The sequence below is a fragment of the Pongo abelii genome, chromosome 13, assembly GCF_028885655.2.
Source record: "Pongo abelii isolate AG06213 chromosome 13, NHGRI_mPonAbe1-v2.0_pri, whole genome shotgun sequence".
NCBI lineage: Eukaryota > Metazoa > Chordata > Mammalia > Primates > Hominidae > Pongo > Pongo abelii.
This window is the reverse complement of record NC_071998.2, coordinates 36,753,963-36,776,875: the sequence shown is the minus strand read 5'-3', so window position 1 is coordinate 36,776,875 and position 22,913 is coordinate 36,753,963. Positions and strand designations below refer to the sequence as shown.

Below are 22,913 nucleotides of genomic sequence, written 5' to 3'. Positions count from 1 at the left end.
AAGGTATATACGGCACTGGGAATTCAAATGCAAGCACAACATAATTTTCAGCCTTTGCATAGCACTATATTAAACTATATTATGACCTCATGTCTAAATTGCCCTCTACATTTTATAATATAAATTAACCAGCCTGGTGTCATAATATCGAGCCAAATGTCCAAACTCAAACTCTCCCTGATTCACACAGCTTACAGCAATCAGACAACAAATCACACTACATTTTGTGGGTAGTACCCCTGTGATCCCCAAGTCATCAATCTTCCACCTTTCCTGCCCTTGTTAAATAAGGCCAACTTCCCAGAATGTGTGTGTGAACTATAAATTGTTGGGACTTCATTTTTCCATCACACAGAAATCTAGGCTTTAACTCATTTGATGATATTTAGATGACAACAGTATAAAATCAACATGTCTATATGAGGATAGAGATGATATAGGATCAGTTTTTTAAAAAAACTAAATGCATTTTAGTATGTATTATTTTTAGTGATTTACTTAAACTCTTTATATCATTAATTAACTTAAACTCTTTATATCATTAAAATGCTCAGAGTTCTGAAATGGCTACAAGAATTTCCATAGTAAATGAACTTTCTTTCCAAAAATGTATCTTGCAAAAATTAATAACTTTTATAAGGTAATCCAGTCAATACACTTTTATTGGATTTTAGAGTTTAACCTAATCATCATAGCTTTTGAATGCAGGACAATCCTGCTTAAGCTATTATTCTTAGTCTATTAAACACTGGAAAAGGACCTTTTTTTTTTTTTTTTTTTGAGATGGATTCTTGCTGTGTCTCTCAGGCTGGAGTGCAGTGGCAAGATCTCAGCTCACAGCAGCGTCTGCCTCCTGAATTCAAGCAATTCTTATGACTCAGCCTCTCAAGTAGGTAATACAGGTGCATGCCACCACATCTGACTAATTTTGGTAGAGACAGGGTTTCGCCATGTTGGCCAGGCTGGTCTCGAACTTCTTAACTCAAGTGATGTGCCTGCCTCGGCCTCCCAAAGTGCTGGGATTACAGGCTTGAGCAACCATGCCCTGCTGGAACATTTTTGTTTGTTTACCTGGATTGTGTTGGGTACTTATGTATATTCCCTTTTCATGTGATATTTTGCTATGCAAATTTGTTTTGCTACTCCTGGACATGTTTTATTTTCATCTTCATTTCATGTCAATAAAAGTATGTAAATATGACAAAAACAACTGAAATGTACAATGTTTCTATATAGTCCTCACAACACCAGGTGTCTTTCTTTCTTATTTCACTTTCCTAGAAAGTAAAAGTGGTCTGATTTCACATCCCAATGCACAGAGACAAAAATAAAACATATGTATGTCTAAATGAGAAAAATTTAAGAAGGAACACAATAGAAATTAGAAAATAATAAATGACACTAAAAAACCAAATATACCAAAACATATACAATGAAGTGAAAGCAGTGCTAAGTGAGAAATTTACAGCCATAAAAGCTTATAAAGAAGAAGAGAGTTCAAATCAACAACTAATATAGTTTGGTTCTGTGTCCCCACCTAAATCTCATCTTGTAGCTCCCATAGTTCCCACATGTTGTGGGAGGGACCTGGTGGGAGATAATCGAATTATGGGGGCAGGTCTTTCCCATGCTGTTCTTGTGATAGTGAATGGGTCTCCTAAATCTGATAGTTTTAAATGAGTCTCACAAGATCTGATCTGATAGATGAATGGGTCTCACAAGATCTGATAGTTTTAAATGGGTCTCACAAGATGTGATCTGATAGTGAACAGGTCTCATAGGATCTGACAGTTTTAAAAATGGGAGTTTCTCTGCACAATCTCTCTCTTTGCTTGCTGCCATCCATGTAAGTTGTGACTTGCTCCTCCTTGCCTTCCACCATGATTGTGAGGCCTCCCCAGCCATGTGGAACTGTAAGTCCAATAAACCTCTTTCTTTTGTAAATTTCCCAGTCTTAAGTGTGTCTTTATCAGGAGCATGAAAACAGACTAATACAACAACCTTACTGTACACCTTAAGTAACTAAAAAAAGAAGTGCAAATAAATAAACCCCTAATCTAGCAGAAGGAAGGAAATAATAAAGCTGGAGCAAAGATAAATAAAATAGATAATAGAAGAGCAATTATTAAAAAAAATCACTAAAACTAGGGTTGGTTTTCTGAAAAGTTCAGCAAAATCAACAAACCCTTACTAGATTATTTTTTAAAAAAGAGAATACTCATATATCAAAATCAAGAATATAAGAGGAGACACTACAGCTGATGCCACAGAAATAAAAGATCATAAAACTATGAACAATTATACTTCAGCAAATTGTATAACCTAGAAAAAATTGATGAATTCCTAGAAACATACAACTTACCAAGACTGAATCATAAAGAAATAAAAATTTGCAATAGACCTATAAGGAGATTAAATAAATAATTAAAAATCCCTGAAAAAAGACAAGCCCTGGGCCAGATGGCTTCACTAGAGAATTCTATCAAAAATTCAAAAAATTAACAGGATCTTTCTCAAACTATTCCATAAGATTGAAGAGGAGGGAACACTTCCAAACTACTTTTATGAATCTTGCATTAACCTGACATAAAATTCAGTGAAGGACATGATATGAAGACTACTACAAACCAATATCTCTGATGAATATTGATGCAAAAACCCTCAGCATAATACTTGCAAACCAAATTTAACAGCACATTAAAATGATTATAGAACATGGCTACATGTGATTTATTCCTGGAATATAAGAATGGTTCAACACATAGAAATAAATCAATGTAGTAAACTCCAGCCACAGAATGAAGGGGGAAAAACCATGATCACTTCAGTTGATGCTGAAAAACCATTTGATAAAATTCAATATCCTTTCATGATTTAAAAAAAGACAAAAAACACTCAACAAACTAGGACTAGAAGGAAATTACCTCAACATGATAAGGGCTATTATATGAAAATCCCACAGTAAACATCATGCTTAGCTGTGAAAAACTACACGTTTTTCTTCTAAGTTCAGAAAAAAGGCAAGAATGCACTCTTACAACTAGTATTTCAAATCCTAGCCAGAGTATTTAGGCAACAAAAGGAAATAACAAGCATCCAAATTGTAAAGGAAAAAGTGAAATGATCTCTGTTGGCAGATGACATATTCTTATATGTTGAAAAACCTAAAGATTACACAGAGAGAGAGAGAGAGAGAGAGAGACAGAGAGACAGAGAGAGAAAGAGAGAACTTATAAATGAATTGAGCAAAGTTGCAGTATACAAAATCAATAAACAAAAATCAGTGGCATTTCTATATACTAACAGTGGATAATCTTAATAGGAAATTAAGAAAATGCTCTCATTTACAATAGCATCAAAAACCATAAAATATTTAGGAATAATGAAAATGGCCATCCTTCCCAAGGTAATTTACAGATTCAATGCCATCCGCATCAAGTTACCAATGACTTTCTTCACAGAATTGGAAAAAACTACTTTAAAGTTTATATGGAACCAAAAAAGAGCCCGCATCGCCAAGTCAATCCTAAGCCGAAAGAACAAAGCTGGAGGCATCACACTACCTGACTTCAAACTATACTACAAGGCTACAGTAACCAAAACAGCATGGTACTGGTACCAAAACAGAGATATAGATCAATGGAACAGAACAGAGCCATCAGAAATAATGCCATATATCTACAACTATCTGATCTTTGACAAACCTGACAAAAACAAGAAATGGGGAAAGGATACCCTATTCAATAAATGGTGCTGGGAAAACTGGCTAGCCATATGTAGAAAGCTGAAACGGGATCCCTTCCTTACACCTTATACAAAAATCAATTCAAGATGGATTAAAGACTTAAATGTTAGACCTAAAACCATAAAAACCCTAGAAGAAAACCTAGGCATTACCATTCAGGACATAGGCATGGGCAAGGACTTCATGTCTAAAACACCAAAAGCAATGGCAACAAAAGCCAAAATTGACAAATGGGATCTAATTAAACTAAAGAGCTTCTGCACAGCAAAGGAAACTACCATCAGAGTGAACAGGCAACCTACAAAATGGGAGAAAATTTTCGCAACCTACTCATCTGACAAAGGGCTAATATCCAGAATCTACAATGAACTCCAACAAATTTACAAGAAAAAAACAAACAACCCCATCAAAAAGTGGGCGAAGGACATGAACAGACACTTCTCAAAAGAAGACATTTATGCAGCCAAAAAACACATGAAAAAATGCTCACCATCACTGGCCATCAGAGAAATGCAAATCAAAACCACAATGAGATACCATCTCACACCAGTTAGAATGGCAATCATTAAAAAGTCAGGAAACAACAGGTGCTGGAGAGGATGTGGAGAAATAGGAACACTTATACACTGTTGGTGGGACTGTAAACTAGTTCAACCCTTGTGGAAGTCAGTGTGGCGATTCCTCAGGGATCTAGAACTAGAAATTCCATTTGACCCAGCCATCCCATTACTGGGTATATACCCAAAGGACTATAAATCATGCTGCTATAAAGACACATGCACACGTATGTTTATTGCAGCATTATTCACAATAGCAAAGACTTGGAACCAACCCAAATGTCCAACAATGATAGACTGGATTAAGAAAATGTGGCACATATACACCATGGAATACTATGCAGCCATAAACAATGATGAGTTCATGTCCTTTGTAGGGACATGGATGAAATTGGAAATCATCATTCTCAGTAAACTATCGCAAGAACAAAAAACCAAACACCGCATATTCTCACTCATAGGTGGGAATTGAACAATGAGAACACATGGTCACAGGAAGGGGAACATCACACTTCGGGGACTGTTGTGGGATGGGGGGAGGGGGAGGGATAGCATTGGGAGATATACCTAATGCTAGATGACGAGTTGGTGGGTGCAGCGCACCAGCATGGCCCATGTATACATATGTAACTTACCTGCACGTTGCGCACATGTACCATAGAGCCTAAAGTATAATAATAATAATAATAATAATAAAAAGAAAAAAAAAAAAAGAAAAAAATGCAAAATATTTAGGAATAAACTTAACTCAGGATGTGAAAGACATGTACACTGGAAACTACCAAATACTACTTAAAAAATTAAAGGTGACAAAAATAAATGGGAAGACATTTACTTGTATCCATCATGGGTTGGAAGACTTAATATTGTTAAAATCTTCATGCTCTCCAAAGTGATATACAGATTCAATGCAATCTCTATCAAAATCACAGAGGCATTTTTAACAGACATAGAAAAAATATATCCTAAACGTCATGGTCTCTCGGTTGCCGAAACAATCTTGAGAAAGAAAAACAAAGCAAGAGGCCTCATATTTCCTAATTTTGAAACATATTATGATGCTACAATAATTAAGGCAGCATGGCACTTGAATAAAAACAGACATATAGACTAATGGAATTAGTTTATTAGTGAATGAGCTTCTCTAGTGCTTTTCTTCTTCTAGGATATATTCATTCAGGTTCATGTGGTTATGCTTCCCTGGGCACTCAAGATTCGATTAATATGGTCAAGGCCCTTTCTTTCATTAATATTTTATTTTTGGAGACAGAGTCTTGCTCTGTCACCCAGGCTGGAGTGCAGTGGCACAATCTCGGCTCACTGTAACCTCTACCTCTGGGGTTCAAGCTATTCTCATGCCTCAGCCTTCCAAGTGCTGGGATTACAGACATGCCCCACCACACCTGGCTAATTTTGTTTTTGTGTGTGTGTGTGTGTGTGTTTGTGTGTGTGTTTGTGTTTTGATAGAGATGGGGTTTCACCATGTTGGCCAAACTGGTCTGGAACTCTTGAGCTCAAGTGATCCGCCCGCCTCGGCCTCCCAAAGTGCTGGGATTAGAGGTGTGAGCCACCCCATCCAGTCCATTATTTTGTTACTGGAGAAATATAGCACTTCTCAGGCTTTACCAATACCCCTAAGAGGAATTCCATTGTTTTTTTTCAGGTGCATGTGGGTGTGGAAATTTTAATATCAAAATAATGTTATTTCCTTAGTATCACATCACTCACAAGGTATTTATCGCATCAAGTCATTCCATAAGTGTAGGCTCATCAAATCCTGATGATTTTAGAACTCTTTTCCCAAGGAGCGCCTTGCTTCTTTGTTGCCAAAATAATAAATCCCCCTGACCCTTGCTCTTGCCCCTAGAGTTTCGTGTGAAGGAGTATTTGCTCCCAGTGGTGACCCCCTCGTCTCCTGACCCAGATCCTAGGTACCAAAAGTCTCAACAGCCCTAGAAGGCTGATTGCAAAGGTTTGTTTTGTCTAAGTAGGTAAGGGAATTATCCTATTGTGATTATTTTATCTTTAGTAGTTAAATAATTTAAACGTTGCCAAGTACAGCTTTTATTCTTCAATTGTTTTGCTATCTTCAACTCTTTTAAACTATGGAACAGTTTTATGCTTGAAATTTCTGAGCTAGGCACAAAAGACTCAAAGGTAATGTTTCTCTTTAGAGGCTCATGTTACAGAAACTGGTGACCCTCAGTTGTTCACCAGTTCAGTGTGATCTGTTAAAGTTCTTTGCTCCTCTGTCTACGTGAAACTTTGATCGTGCAGGGCAGTGAGCCCCCATGCTATCATGTTAAACAGTCATAGCCATCTTTCCTTTACTGATTTGTGATTCTTCATTTTAAATTTAAAGCTCACCAACAAATGAATTTTTAGAACGCCTTTTTAACGTAGTGGTTTACTGGGCAAAGTTTGTCTTACTGCAACCACATTACATTCTAATTCACTATGAAGTCACACAAACAAAGGGAAGTAAAAGAAAGGCAAAAGAGCTGCAGTGGTTTTCTTTATAATTTCCAAATTTTGTGGTTTTCTTGTCTCTTGTTTCAACTTTTCTAGAAAGTAGTACTTGACAGTTGTTTGTAGGCAGAAAGAAAACAGAAGCCATTCTGACTGTCATGAAAGTGAAGGAAGGGAAGTGACTTTCCCCTGACTAATTGCAAAGTGTAAGTTAGCAAAATTCAATGCAGCAAAAATTGGGGACTAGAGCCTCTGGCAGAGTGAAAACATAATGCCAATGTTGAGGTGCACAAAGACAGAAAAATGGCTGCATCTGCCGGAGGTTCTAAGAAAAGCAATTCCTGGGTCAATGGACTGAATTCAGCTTTCCAAGACCAGCTACCTGACTTTCTTTCATATAATTCACATGTGATCAGCTCTAGAGAGAAGGGAGAAGTCACACCAACCAATTCCCAAAAGCCTGTAACCAGGCTGCAGTCGCTAGACAACCAACAAAGCTCTCTGGCAGGATAATGCATATTAGCCTTGCCTAAAGACTCCACCTAGTTAATAAATTTACTCAGGCAATGAAAACATAGCCTTGAGAAACCAGGAATTAATGGAAGAGAATTGGATGATCCCAAAAGATTCTATTTTAATCTGGATGATAATATCAAAAATGATAACACCAACATTTATTGCAGGCCTAATAGGGACCATCCACTGTTTTAAGATTTTCCTTTTTGAGACAGGGTCTCACTCTGTCACCCAGGCTGGAGTGCAGTGGTGTGATCCCTGCTTACTGCAGCCTGACCTCCTGGGCTCAAGCAATACTTCTACCTCAGCCTCCTGAGTAACTGGGACCACAAGCAGGCATGACCACATATGGCTAATTTTTTGTAGAGACCAGGTTTCACCATGTTGTCTAGACTGGTCTTGAGCTCCTGGGCTCAAGCAATCCTCCTGCTTCAGCCTCCCAATATGCTGGGATTACAGGCATCAGCCACTGTGCCAGGCTGTTTTATGATGTTTGGAAATACTATCTCTGTCCTCTCAATAACACTATTTGGATTACACCCTTTTATAAAACTATTGGGAGAGAAATATAAATCTGCAGGGATGAACTATTCTGACCACACCAATCATGCAAGGTCGAAACCTTAGGGAGAATCATTATAATGGCTTGACTGGAAGGACCCATTAAAGGAAGGGGGGGATAGATATGAATTTATCAACCAAGGAGAGACCAGGGCATAAAATCAACAGAGCAGAGAGGGTGAGATGACAAAGGATTCTGAGATCCATTTTGAATGCCAAACATTTGCTCTTGCTTTATAGAGCAACAGGGGGTGTGGTGTAAGTGAATTGAACTAACTGCCTTTAAGTTCTAAGGAAAAGTAGACTAAATATATTCCTTTTTTTTTCTTCCTTTTTTGAGACAGAGTCTCACTCTGTCGCCCAGGCAATGGCGACATCTTGGCTCACTGCAACCTCCGCAGCCTGGGTTCAAGCGATTCTCATACCTCAGCCTCCTAAGTAGCTGGGATCACAGGCACCTGCCACCATGCCCAGCTAATTTTTGTATTTTTAGTAGAGACGGGATTTCACCATGTTGGCCAGGCTGGTCTCAAACTTCTGGCCTCTAGTGATCCGCCTCAGCCTCCCAAAATGCTGGGATTACAGGCATGAGCCATCGTCAACTGAAAAAAATAAATCATAAAATTTAATTAGTGATTTATTCAAAAATATACTAAAAAACTCTATTAACCCATCAACTACAAACTCCTGGAAGCCAACTTATTTTTTACTCTTGAGTTTTCTTATGTATTTAAGAATAAAGAAAAAGCAATGAACAATTTCCAGGACAGCCCAGCAGTACAGGCTCTGATTTTTTCCTCCTTCAGGACTCACAGGTCAGCCTCCCCATCAAACATGTAAACTATAGAGATGTAAGATGTCCCCACCAAACATCTAAACTATATAGCATCTAAGCAGCCTAAGGCTTTCACCAGATGCCCAGCACTTTGGGAGGCAGAGGCAGATGGATCACTTGAGCTCAGGAGTTCAAGACCAGCCTGGCTAACATGGTGAAACCCTGTCTCTACTAAAAATACAAAAAATAAAAATAAAAAATTAGCCAAGTGTGGTGAGGCATGTCTGTAATCCCAGCTACTTGGGAGGCTGAAGCATGAGAATCGCTTGAACCCGAGAGGCAGAGGCTACAGTGAGCCAAGATTGTGCCACTGCACTCCAGCCAGGGTGACACAGCAAGACTCTGTCTCCAAAAATAAAATAAATTAATGAAAGAAAGGGCCTTGTCCATATTAATTGAATCTTGAGTGCCCAGGGAAGCACAACCACATGAACCTGAATGAATATATCCTAGAAGAAGAAAAACACTAAAGAAGCTCATTCACTAATAACCATCAACCTCTGCTTACTATGAAACTATAGAGATCTAAGTTGTCCCCACCAAACATCTAAACTATATAGCATCTAAGCAGCTTGAGGCTTTCACTAGTTGCCCAGTCTTCCAGCCAGAAGAATTGTGAGCCAAATAAACATTTTTTCTTTATAAATTACTCAGCTTCAGGTATTCCTGGACAGTGTAACTGAACCCAGGAACCCAGGTGCAGCTGCTCACCCCTCGAAAACCAAACTCAAGAGATGATAGTTGCTGGGGTCAGGGGAAGCAGGTTCATTAGGAAAGCCAGCAAACTGAGAAGATGGTGGACTAGCATCATAAATACCATCTTAAGACAGTACAAATTTCAGGCTCTTTTTATGTTAAGGGCTAGCAGAAGAGGAGGGCATCAGGATTAAGAGGAGACCTTCAACAGCAGACATCTGGGCACCAGCGAGGGCCCAAGGAGGTTGGAAAATTATTTGTTCTTGGTCAGGTCACAATGCTCCTACAGTCTTTAACAAAACATACTTGTTCATATCCTTCTTCTTGAATACCAGAGTTAGTTTTAAAAACTACATGACTGTTGTTTTTGCACATTATCTCAGTGCTCTAAAATAATCCCAACCTATGTGCAGGAATGGGTATAGGACCCATAAACAAAATGGAGTTCGTTATGTTAGGTATTTTGCTGTCTCACTGCTACAACTACAAAACAAAATGAATGCTTTTAAAGGACTGCTTGCCAAGGCAAGTCTGGCTTTAACTACAAACTCAGCCACATTGCTTAGTATGGTTGTCTTTGGCTCTGTATGGTTGTCTACGGTTGGCATTACAATAGATGATATTTTCCTGTCATAGTAGTAGAAAGTTTTATCAAAAAGTAAATGTTTACGAAGTGAAAATTGTAAGGAACACCTCTTACAACCAAGCAGTTCCAAAGCAAACAGAAACAAATATGGTGGGCTCGCTGAGCACTTTCATACATTGTTGTGCATCTGTATAAGTATCATATGCTTTGTGAATTTTTGTTTTGCAATCATTTGTACTCATTCATTCATTTATTCATTTTCCAATCCACTTATTCCATTTCAGGGTCAAGGGTGGCAGGAACTTATCCTCACAGATTGGGGTGTAAGGTGGAAACCCCCACTGGACAGGAAGCTATTTAATCACAGGGCACATTCAAACACACACACACACACACTCACTGAGACTGGAGAAATTTAGGCAAACCAATTAACTGAACGCGCACATATTTGGGATGCAGGAGGAAACTGAAGTACCTGGAGAAAACTCATGCAGACGTGGGGAGAACTCCACACAGACAAGGCCCTGGTGGGGAGTCAGTTTCTCTCATCAATGTTACAAGGAAATGACATAGAATGAAATGACGTTATTGGGGGGGGTCTTCCTGCGACCCTTCTGTTCAAGAATTGTCTTTGTATTGTTGGTCTTTAAAGGAGGCTGCATCGTGAGCAGAATTTAAGAGATCCCTTGGACTGCATTGGTCCCATGAATAATTTTCCCTGCACTGTGATGACTTGCTGGGTTCTAGGGAGAAATCAAAAGTTTGCATCTGGGAATGGACTAACCCCCTTCCTTCCCAACACTCTGCAGGCTGCTGTGGTGTCCCTGTTACCCATGCCATGGACACTAATGTTGGCCACAGCTCAACAGAACTCCGTGTTCTCAGAATCCACTTCAGTCTTCTCTTCTTCTGGTAAGAATGATCTGAACAATTGACTTAATGCTGCTCGTTGGTATTATTCCATCTCCTGAGTACCTGACACTGATGTCTATGCTTTAAACATCTCTGTCCTCCTTCCACGTTCTCAGGCTACTGCTGGCTCTTCCAGCTTACTCTAGTGCATGATGTGTGCTTTCATTGTTTGAACAAATGAGAGTCCTGTGCCTGGTGCAGTCTCTTCCTGAAGGACTCAGAACATGGAAGCTTCTAAACAGAGTCACAGATGAGCTCCTGCATTCTTTATCAGCTCATTGGATGTAGAGGTATAGGCAGGACTCCCTTCATTTACTGCATTTTGATGCCAGACTGGACATCAGTGGGTCTACACCCCTACGGCTCATGACTCACCTGGCAGGAAGGGTGGAAGTGAGGCAACATGCACACTCTTCCTTCTGGGGCTTGAAAAACAGGACTATCTCCAGAGGGTGCTGCATGGTGATACCTCGCCATGTCTCTCTGGGCACCGGGCACTGATCCCTGCCTCCCGACACCTTTTCTCAGGTGGACTAGATGTTCCTGGGTGGAGGTGGGCCTGGAAGCAGTAAAACCTGTCTCCTCAGTGGTATGTGGGCAGGGCCAGCGGCCCAGTACTCAGTGTCCCCACCACGCCCTCTGCCTAGGTGTCTCGAGACCTGCTGCTGGGTTCCCCAATACTGTAGATTATATATAACAACTTAAAAACTCTGAGATATGAAACGAGATATGGCTATAAAGATTTTTCAGGACAGGATGACAATATGAAGCCAAATCACAACTTTTACTTTTAAAGTAAACATAGTATAAACTATAATATAAATATAATGAAAAATTACCTTAAAAATGTAAGCAGTTACCCAAGAATAGAAGGGGTTCTAATATTTGAATGGCTAATTTGGCCATCACAAAAGACAGAACCAAGTGAATCAAAAAATGTTCCCTTTGTCCTGCCCCTAAACTGGTTCCCTATAAGTGATGGAGGAGGATAGGAAAAATGGTTTAATATGTAAATTATGGCCCTCTAACTCAGGAATAGAAGAGAAACAATCTAATAGTTCGGTCTCTAACCTGAGTCAGACAGCTGATAGTTCCCTGCTAAATTGAACCCTTGCCCTGCTAGCTAAGCAATTGACACCTGCACAATTCACACACATTTTCTTATTACTTCCTTAATTGCAATATTGCCAAGATGCCTCTCTATTCTATCCTGTTGACACCTGTGGCAATCACTGCATTCTCTGAAGTTCCTTTATTTATGTTAGTGCTCTCTCTAACTATTGAATCGAGGTGGAATTGATGCAAGCTCATTCCTTATTCAAAGGGAGAGTAACAATTTTCTCAATTATAAAGTTGACAGAAATGATCTGATAGGAGGAATAAATTTGTAAAACTGACAACTTACTCAAAAGAGTTAATGTGCCTTCAAACAGGAGAGTTTTCCTGATTTCCCTTGAAGTGCCACAGTCAGATGGGATGGCTCTCACCTCCATGTGACCTGCAGTAAGTAGAGGGAGGGACGAGTCAGGAGACCCTGGGAGGCTGCACAGGCTGGAAGCAGGGGACACATCCTGACCTTTTCTCTCCCCAGGGCTGCCCATTGTCCAAAGAGGACATATCCTGCCTGAAGCTGGGAGTATTTTCCCTCTCTAAGATATGAAAATTAAAGAAATGGGCTCATTCTAGTATTTGGGTCAGTTGTTTCCAGGAAAGTTCCTCTTTTTAGCTCTGAAGAAAAAGGTGCTGGAAGGAGACAGATTTATACAGAGAACAAACTTACCCACTGTCTTTGGTCTTGGCAGGTAGGTGGCTCTCTCACAGCGTGAAGTTACCCTTGATACCCACAAAAGCCAGAGAGATCAGGGAACTCAAGGCAAGGGAAAGCAGAGCTCCAGACATGAGAAGGACCTACCCATGACTCTTGGGGCTTCATGAGGAAGACAGGAAACTATGTAGTGGGGTATCTGTGGCTACTTTCTCTCTCTTTTTTTTTTTTTTTTTTTGCATTCTTTGAGGAGTCCCAGGCTTTCTAGAAGTCTTCTCTACATCCCTTTATGTGGTAGCCAGAACTCTGACGTTTCTGCTTAGTAATTTTCCATCCACTGACCACCAAATGCAGAGGCAGGGGCTTGTCGATGATAAAAGAGAGCTAGATGAAGGACTGAAAGTGGCAGAAGGAAGGAGGGGCAGAAGTAAATAGAAGAACAAGTCTTAGAGGAGCCAGACTGGGGAGGTCTTAAGCTTCTCCAAAAGGCCAATGAAGTTTTACATTTTTTTCAGCAAAAATCCTGCCTACAAGAAAGGAAGCAAACAGAGGATTCAAATATATAATTCAAAAAGGCTTAAGTTTACAGAAAACATGTTTCCATGGGATAAACAAGATCCCAAGGAGAAAATCAGAAAGACCCTTAAAAAATGGTAGACTTGATATCAGCTTTAAATTAAGCTAATAATTGAATACAGAGCTCTTAAAATTACTTTAAAACCCCTTACTAGATTTCGGCAAGAACAAACAACCAGTATTTCTAATGTTTGAAACTTTCTTTTTTTTCTTTTCTTTTAAAACAAAGACACCTACCAAGTGACTCAGTACCAAAACCAAGCCTTTTTTGACTTCACCAAGGATGCATAAGACACCTTGAAAGAAATGCCAAGATGCAGTTCTCTCAAAATTCAGAGCCACTTCTAAAGATCGCTACAAGAAAGAAAAATTTAGACACCTTGAGAGCCGGCAATAGTCAATATGTAAACTTTTAATGGGAGCCTCCCACTTTTGGTTTGGCCCCCTGCACACACCGAAGGGCATCCTGACAGGCAGCAAGCCAAGTCAGGTTCTCAGGACACAAAACAGCAAAACGACAGCTGTCTATTGAAGGGAAAGGATCAATAACACATGGGTCCCATAAATCCAAATTTACACAAGAGAACAATTCCAATAAATGATCTTCTCCTGATGACCTGCACTTGGAAAGGAAGAAATAAAGATAAATTTTTACCTTTAGTTCTTGACCAGACACTACAAGCAGAAATTCAGAACTGACCTTGGTAAAAATTCTTACCTTTACTGGCAAGATCTTTATCAGTCTTTTACCAGGACCTCATCAGTAGGTGAGTCAGGTGCTTCAGACATCCCATCTTCATCACCACAACTATAGGGGTAGAAATAGTGTGATCTCTTTCCTTCCTATCAAAAGGGTCACAGCTGACGCGCCTAAAACAAAAGACAGCTTAACAAGAGAGAAGCATAACACATTTATTTAATCATAGTTTTATATAACTACGGAAGCCTTCAAAATGAAGACCCAAAGTACAGGAAAAAACTCCATTTTTATGCTTATGTTCCATGAACAATGAGCAGCTGTGTAGAAATGTGATTAGACAAAAAGGGCATCATCTAATGCTAATATTCTGAGTAGGGGAAACCCAGCAAGGCCTTTCTGGTCAGATACTTCTTGGCCTCTCCATGCACCATTCCTTCCTCTTCGGTATGTGGCAGAGCTCTTTTTGGAATGGGGGTCTTAGTATCTACAATCAAACAAGGCAGGTCAGAGAATTTCTTTATGGCCAGTTCAGTTCTTACACACAAAGGTGAGGGAAAGTTAGAGTCATATTTTCAGATTTTATGGCTGGCTTTGGGGAAAAGGGTCTCCCTCAGGAGATGAGGGGTGACAAACAGGAGGGCAGGAGAAGGCCAGAGAGAAACTTTGCTTCTGAGGCTGCTTCTGAGACCTTCACTTTGGGGTATTATTTCTCAGCCTCAATAGGAGTGAAAATGAGATCCAGAAAAGCTGGGGAAGAAGGAGAGAACTGTGCTGGGTATCGGAATCAGCAAATGCATGGTATGTATATTTCACTTAGGTTTAAGAAAATAAACTCTTCCAGATTTTCTTGTAAGATACCGTATCCTGACTGAATATACAAATCAGACTTATCTTCAGTATGAAGGGTGACTATTTTTCAGTTTTCTCCAGAATACTCCAAGAATTCTGCTTTTTCGATTATTATGTGTTATGGAGATTGAGGAGAGAAGAGAATATTCCCTTTTCTGTTTTCTCATTTTCTTTTTTTTCTTTTTTTTTTTTTTGGGATGGAGTATTGTTCTGTTGCCCAGGGGCTGTAGTGCAGAGGCGCCATCTCTGCCTCCAGGGTTCAAGCGATTCTCCTGCCTCAGCCTCCCGAATAGATGTGATTACAGGTACCCAACACCATGCCTGGCCAAATTTTGTGTTTTTAGTAGAGACAGGGTTTCACCATATTGTCCAGGTTGGTCTTGAACTCCTGAACTCAAGTGATCCACCCACCTCGGCTTCCAAAGTGCTGAGATTACAAACATGAGCCACTGCACCCAGTCCCTTTTCTGATATATATGCACTAATTAAGAAAATAATAACCATATATTTATAAAATAAGAAAATAAGCATATATATACATATATGTTATATATATATACACTATATATGCAAATATATATATATAGTGTGTGCGTGTATATATATATATATATACATATATTCTAGAGGCTGGTCTGCCTGAGATTTAGGCAGAGACACAGATCCAGACCATATTAATCACCATTGTCTCTTTTTGTCCATCCCTCTGTTTCCTTTGTGGCTCTTCTCTTCCTTCCCTTTAAAGGTGGAAGGTTCTCAGAATCACGTTTAATTCCTTTTCTCTCTCTACACTCTCTCCACACATGAGCACTTCCATTTCTGGGATTTTGCTTGCCACATATGAACCCACAGCAATTGCATTCCTTATAATTTGCAAACTCATGTATCCAACTGGCAATAGACAGTTTCTACTACATGTTATATCAGTCAACTTATAGAGGATATCTCTGTTTATTTTTATTTCCTTACCATGTTTCAGTTTACCTGCTGCCGAAAGAAATCATTGTTCATTCCTTTTTCTCCTTATAGTATTTAGGATAACTGATATTAAGTATGATTACTATTTTTAGTTTTATTCCATACAAAAATCAAATATACAAGAAAGTAGGAGGTAGATTTATTGTATTCACCTTTATAACCTGAGTACAACATACAACCTGGTTTAGAGAAAGGTCATTTTTACTTACATCTCTCATATAATAATGATGAGTAAATAAATTATACCCTTTATTCTCTAATCAGGTTGTACAGTCAGACTAGGAATTTTGTATTAAAGAATGAACACATACAAGAAGTTCCTATAGTAAAAATTTAATGAACAACATAAAATAATGAATTGAGTAGGTATAAGGAACATGTTTTATTACACTAACCACAGTGTAAAGATGCACATGATGTTATATGAACAAAAATAATTTAAATCTTATAAATAGTTAAATAAATATTTAAATAGATAAATCAATTCAGCAGCATGGTCATAGTTATAGCAGAAGTGAGAGTCTTTGAAATGACAGAATTCATGAAAGTGTGAGCTGGTGTATGAGTCAATAAGAATTGTTTTCATGTTGGATCAGGTGTTATTCCTTCCTCCTTAATCTTTCTTGCAAGTTTGTTGATAAAGAGAGGGATCTCATGATTTCTGCTCTGACAACCTCCCAGGCACAAGGGCTGTATTTCTTCTCTGTCAGATAGAGAGTGATTCTTCGGAAGTATTTCTTCACAGCCAAGATGGAGTCCGCATTCATCAGGGGAGTTTCTCCCACTCTCTCCTCCTGCATCACACAGGCTTCCAAGTCATTCAGCTGCTGGTAGAGTTCAGTGCAGAATTCGTCTAGGAGGTCCTCATCCCAAGCAGCAGATGAATCTTTTGTGGTAAAGAGGTTGAAGATCTGCTGGATCAGCTCATGGAGGACAGAGATGGCTGGAGCCTTCTGGAACTGGTTGCCATCAAACTCCTCCTGGGGGAATCCAAAGTCATGTCTGTCCATCAGACAGGAGGAAGGAGAGATTCTGCTCATTTGTGCCAGGAGCATCAAGGTCCTCCTGTTATCCAGGCTGTGGGTCTCAGGCAGATCACAGCCCAGAGAGCAGCTTGACTTGCAGCTGAGCACCACCAGGGCCATCAGTAAAGCAAAGGGCGAGGCCATCGTAGATATTGCAGATGCTTCTGGGCTTGCTGAGATGGGTGACTCTGAACCTTGGGCTCTAGGTTCTCTGAAGGCTTTGCTTCCTGCAAATGCCTTAAATAGGGAACATACTGATTTCCACTTTCTTAATGCTTCTGGGTCACTTTCCATTTCTGTTTTTGCTTTCCTTCTTGAACTCTTTACATGAATTTAGAGCCATGTTTCTCAACCGTTTTGTTTTTCATTATTGTCTTCCCCATCTTGTTCCCAGAGACTTTTTAGGTATTTTTTTCCTAATTGAACCCACCATGAAAATTTAATAACACAGATATAATATGTATCTATTTGTGTGCTATATGTATATCTCTATACTCAAAAAGTACAAAGTTTAATCATTTTATTCAATGCAAGTTTAAAAATAACCAAATGAAAATTTTAAGCTAAAAGTTAAATTTAAACTCTATTCAAATTTAACTTAACTGTATAACTAAATTTGCTTATGGGCTTCAATATAATTTATTTACTGATATAAATTGTAATGTATTAAATTACATAAGAAATTTAACAATTTATAAACATTATTTAATGTTTCTAGATAAACATACATCTAAGTAATGAATGCTTACAAATTATTTGAAACTGATAAAGACTTAAAAATTTAAAATATTTTATCATTTATTTTTATTACGCTTTTTAATTTTGTTGCATGTGAGAACATTTTTAACTTCACTAGCTGCTAGATACTCACCTAGAGATTGTCAAGAATTTTTTCTTCAATTCTTGACCTAAATATTGATGTGTTGAACAACTTCAGTAGAATTATTAAAATATAAATTATTTATATTTCATTTCAAAGCCCACAACACAGACAGAAATGCTAAGGATCAAACATAAGCAATATCTATAAGATGGCAAGTGACAAACCATATGTATGCAGAGGACACCTCTCATGATATGACTTTGAGATATAATAAACCTCGGAAAGTACTCCAATCACAGCTACCCATTTGCCATAGATTTGTAATGCTGAACTTTTATACCTTTTGTGTATCTTCCATGAACTCAATGTCAGTGCTTCTCATGTGATACACAAGAAAACCCAATGGAGAGAAAAAATAAAAAAAACTAAGGAATAAGATTTTGTTAAATAGGTTAAGCTTTGAAGGGCCACAAACCATTTAAATATGTAAGATTTGTTCCCACTCCCAAGAACTAACTTCTACGTCCTTGGGAGTAGTATCATATGCAATGAGAATACACAATTGAAAAAACATCCTCAATTTGATTAAAAAATTTTTTGCATGAAAGTTCAAATTTCCAAAGTGCCTTCAGAGGTTCTTTGTTGATTCCTAGCAGACTAAAGGAAACCATCTTTGTCCTAGATGCACATAATAGGATGTAAATGTAATAACATAAATAAGTTGACAATTGTTTACATAGCATGCCAGACACCAGATATCTTTCTTTCTCATTTCATTTTCATAGAAAGCAAAAGTTGTCACTTTTTGCATCATAACTAATGGGGACAAAAAGATAACACAAGTGGCCGGGCACCGTGGGTCACACGTGTAATGCCAGCACTTTGAGAGGCCGAGGCGGACAGATCACCTGAGGTTGGGAATTTGAGACCAGCCTGACCAACATGGTGGAGGTTAAGGGGTGGGAAAGAACAGAAGCAAAATGGTAGAAGGGATGTAGGTCAAGGTAACAAATAAGTATGGGCTGGAAGAAAAGTAATTACTCCTGGTCCACAATGTGTTTTCAGATTTACTGAACTGCATCTTGCAAATATACCAACTGCAAGAATTTATACACACGAAAGAGAAATTTTTGAGAGTACAATATTCCTTCTGGAAAATGGGTCAATGTTCACTGCACCAAGCTCTCCACTATTGGATAAGTAAACTTAGAAGGTCAGCTTTTTTCTTCTTATATTTCTAGTAAGAAACAAGAAAATTGATAATTTCAAAGGACACTTCCCTAACTTTTAATAGAATTATATAATAAAGATAATGCTAATAAGAGAAATGAAATATCAGGCCGGGTGCGGTGGCTTACGCCTGTAATCCCAGCACTTTGAGAGGCCGAGGTGGGCAGATCACCTGAGGTCAGGAGTTCGAGACTAGCCTGACTAACATTTTGAAACACTGTCTCTACTAAAAATACAAAATTAGCCTGGTGTGGTGGTGCATGCCTATAATCGCAGCTGAAGCATAAGAATTGCTTAAACCTGGGAGGCGGAGGCTGCAGTGAGTCGAGATCACGCCATTGCACTTCAATTGTACCCCAGCCCAGGCAACAAGAGTGAAATTCCATCTCAAAAAAAAAAAGGAATGAAATATCTAAATTATGGAAAGTCTTTATTTATTTTCAGTCAGACACTGTTTTTAGCACTTGCATAATCAATGCTCAGTTACCCAATAAAGAATACCCTTGTTTTTCATATTTACTGAACACCTACCATGTACCTAGCCCCATTTATTCCCTAGAGATATCACTGACCAAAGCACACAGTGATAGATTTTAGTATTATCCCCATTTCCAAAAGAGAAAAAATGAAATCCTAGGGAGCTATTAAGCTGTGGAGCTACAGTTTGGATGGAGAAAATACAGCTCTGAAGTCTTACCTCTTACATGCTCTCTGGGAATATTTCTGGACATAACAACCAGAGCTGATTTCTAGGACAATCAATGTTTTCCTAGTAGAGTCCTTCCTATGTAATGACAGGGTCTTTCTCTTCAGTTTCCATTTGTCTCCTTCATTGAAATGCCCCATTTGTCCATGCCAACTTGTTACATTACAATTAAATTGGGCCCCACTTTACTTTCACTTTATATTCTAGTTTCGTCTTCTTGAGGATACACCATCAGAAGCATGAATATATTTGTAAAACCTGTTGTTCACCCCAGTAAATATATTCACCAACCCTGTATATTTCTGTCAATTTAAAATTCTACATAGTACTATTCTTTTAATCAAATATTCACAATGCTTTAGATTTCCACGTGTGTAGCACAAATTTAAGAAAGATCAAGTCATTGTCAGGCTACAGACATGAACTAAATCAGAACTAAACCAATGAACTAAGGCTCAGAGCTCAGGGAGAGCACACCTGGAAAGGTTAACTAAAGGGATTATTAAAAGTGTGGAAATGGAAACACTTCTGGAGAAATGAGGAGAGTCCATGGCATTAGAGGATGAGGACTGAGATGACAAAAGACACTGAGTCACCTGACTTGCCAGCTGGTTGATGCCTTTTATGTTGTAGGTCACCAGAGTGTGCTGCAGTGTTGATTGTACTGCCTTAATTTAAGGATCTGGGAAAGAAAAATTTATGCTGACACTCGGTATAACAGTAAGGAAGACTTATTTAGAAGTATTGAAACAGGTGTCAAAACTATCACAACAGGTGTATTAGTTCTTGCACTACTGTACAGAAAAACCTGAGGCTGGGTGATTTAGAAAGAAAAGAGGATTAATTGGCTCACAGTTCTGCAGACCACACAGGAAGCATGGCTGGGGAGGCCTCAGGACACTTGCAATCATGGCAGAAGGCTAAGGGGAAGCAGGCATGTCCTGCATGACCGGAGCAGGAGGAAAGAAGCAGGGAAGGTGCTGCGCAATTTTAAACAACCAGATCTTGCAATAACTCACTCTTACCATGACACCACTAGGGAGATGGTGTTAAACCATGAGAAACCACCCCATGATCCAATCACCTCCCACCAGGTCCCGCCTCCTACACTGGGGATTACAATTCCATGTGAGATTTGGATGGAGATGCTGACCCAAACCATATCAATATGGGAGAGAGGTCAGTTGGTGCTCAGCTCAAAAATCAGCAAAGGCAGCCTGGGGTTTATACCCAACAAGCAGAATGAGGGGTCAGATAGAAAATCACTAAAAGGAGACATCAAAGGCAGGGGTATCCTTCCTAAGCTGAACATAATTCTTTCTAAAGGCAAGCCAGGGTAATTATATATTGAGTGTGTGGGATGAACAATTTGATCATATATCAAGGGTAAATCAGCTATCAAGCGTGGAAGGATTCTCATAAAACTGACTTAGTAAGATTCCTGCTACAACTGGACTTGGCAGACCTAAGAATAGACCCAAAGGCACAAGCTAGTAAACAGGAGAGTTTGGAGGAGACTGACTGAAGTTTGGCAAAGGACAGAGTCGTTGTCAGAAACTTAAAGGGTAAGAGACAGAACTATCTGCTAGACAGTTACAAGGGAGATTAAATTTTATGTCTTTTGAAAACAATACCATTTAATGAAAGATTTTAATCAATGAAATATATATTTTTAAAATTTTAATCAGTAATGTTAAGAATTTTGGAAGCCTATTCATTTTTATCTTGTATTTCGAAACAATTCTAGACCTATAGAGATTTGCAAAGATAGTACAGGGAGTTCTCTTCCCTTCACTCAGCTTCTCCTAATGTTAACAACTTACACAGCCATGAAACAATGATCAAAACTAAGAAATTAAAAGTGGTGCACTAATATTTGCTAAACTTGGCCAGTCGCTGGTGGCTCACGCCTGTAATCCCAGCACTTTGGGCGGCCAAGGTGGGTGGATCAGGAGGTCGAGATCGACACCATCCTGGCCAACATTGTGAAACCTTGTCTCTACTAAAAATACAAAAATTAGCTGGGCATGTTGGCTCATGCCTGTTGTTCCAGCTACTTGGAGGCTGAGGCAGGAGGATCGCTTGAACCCAGGAGGCGAAGGTTGCAGTGAGCAGAGATCACGCCACTGACCTCCAGCCTGGGCAGCAGTGCGAGAGTCCATCTTAAAAAAAAAAAAAAAGAAAGAAAGAAAAGAAAAGAAAAAAGAAAAACAAACAAAGAAAAAATTTGCTAAACTTTAGGCTTCATTGTGATTTCCTTAACTTTTTGACTGATGTCCTTTTTCTGATTTGAGATTCAATCCAGGGTCCCATATTACATTTCATTGTCACATCTCTTTATTCTCCTCTCATCTATAACATGAGCTGAGTCTTTCCTGACTTTCATGACCTGAAGACTATTAAAGAATATTGGTCAGTTACTTTGTAGGATGTTCCTCAATTTGGATGTGTGGAATTTTCTCATGGTTACATTATAGATTTAATGGATGAATACAATGGAGTACATACTCATTACATCGAATAATATAGGAAGCATACAATATCAATAGCTTATTGCTGCTGATATTAAATTAATCACTTGGTTAAATTGTTGTCTGCCAGGTTTCTCCTATGTAAAATTACTATTTTTCCCTTTCCATACTGCATGTGTCAGAAACATGTCACGAAAATGAGCCCACATTAAAAGGAGGATAATTAAGTTCTACCACATAGAGAACAATGTATCCAAGAATTTGTTGATATATATTAAAACATCACAGTAATTTAAAAATCTTTTGGAGGGAGATACATTGAGGATATGCAGTCATCCTCAATTCCTTCAAAGTTTTGCTCACTTGTTTTATGATTTACCTGTGAATCTTGCCTATTGCAATTATGTTTCTGTGATATTCCATTTTTCTCATTCTTTCTATACTTATTATTTGAAATGTTTCTGAAAGAGTTGGCCCTCCTATCCAATTTATGATTATCCACCCACTCATTTACTTATATCAGTATGAACTCATGAATATTTATTCTATTATTTGGGTTATAATCAAATACTGTCACTATTTTGTTGCTCTACTTGTCCCAACTTTGGCTATTGGAAACTCTTTCAGGTTCACTCCTGTGTGTTTTTGATGTGCACCTACAGTTTTTGTTTCTGGGCCCTTCCCTATCTTCTGATACCACAAGATACCACAAGATACAAGTATAGGGTACTTCCATGCCCTATACCTGGAATCAGTTATTTCTCCCAGAAGTCCTCATGCATTTTATTGGACATTGGTTAAATGCCAATTTAGCTGAGCAAATAATAAATACTAAAAAATAAGAATATATTAATTTTTCAAAATTCTAATCCAGCATAATAAGGTTTATTCTAGCCTTGCCATTTTGATTATT

At 38.7% G+C, this 22,913-nt stretch overlaps 1 protein-coding gene across 1 annotated transcript; it reads right to left on the bottom strand.

Moving 5' to 3' along the window:
• Nucleotides 1-16,278: 16,278 nt before the first annotated feature.
• LOC100433301 (interferon alpha-1/13) lies at nt 16,279-17,141 on the bottom strand. Its single transcript, XM_002819743.6, has one exon. It carries the CDS (start codon nt 17,062-17,064, stop codon nt 16,345-16,347), a length of 720 nt encoding a protein of 239 aa, XP_002819789.2. The 5' UTR covers nt 17,065-17,141; the 3' UTR covers nt 16,279-16,344.
• Between the last annotated feature and the right edge of the window lie 5,772 nt (nt 17,142-22,913).

Coding starts and splice junctions, on each gene's coding strand:
- LOC100433301 (XM_002819743.6), bottom strand. CDS start 17,064: ATGGAAAGTGACCCAGAAGCATTAAGAAAGTGGAAATCAGTATGTTCC.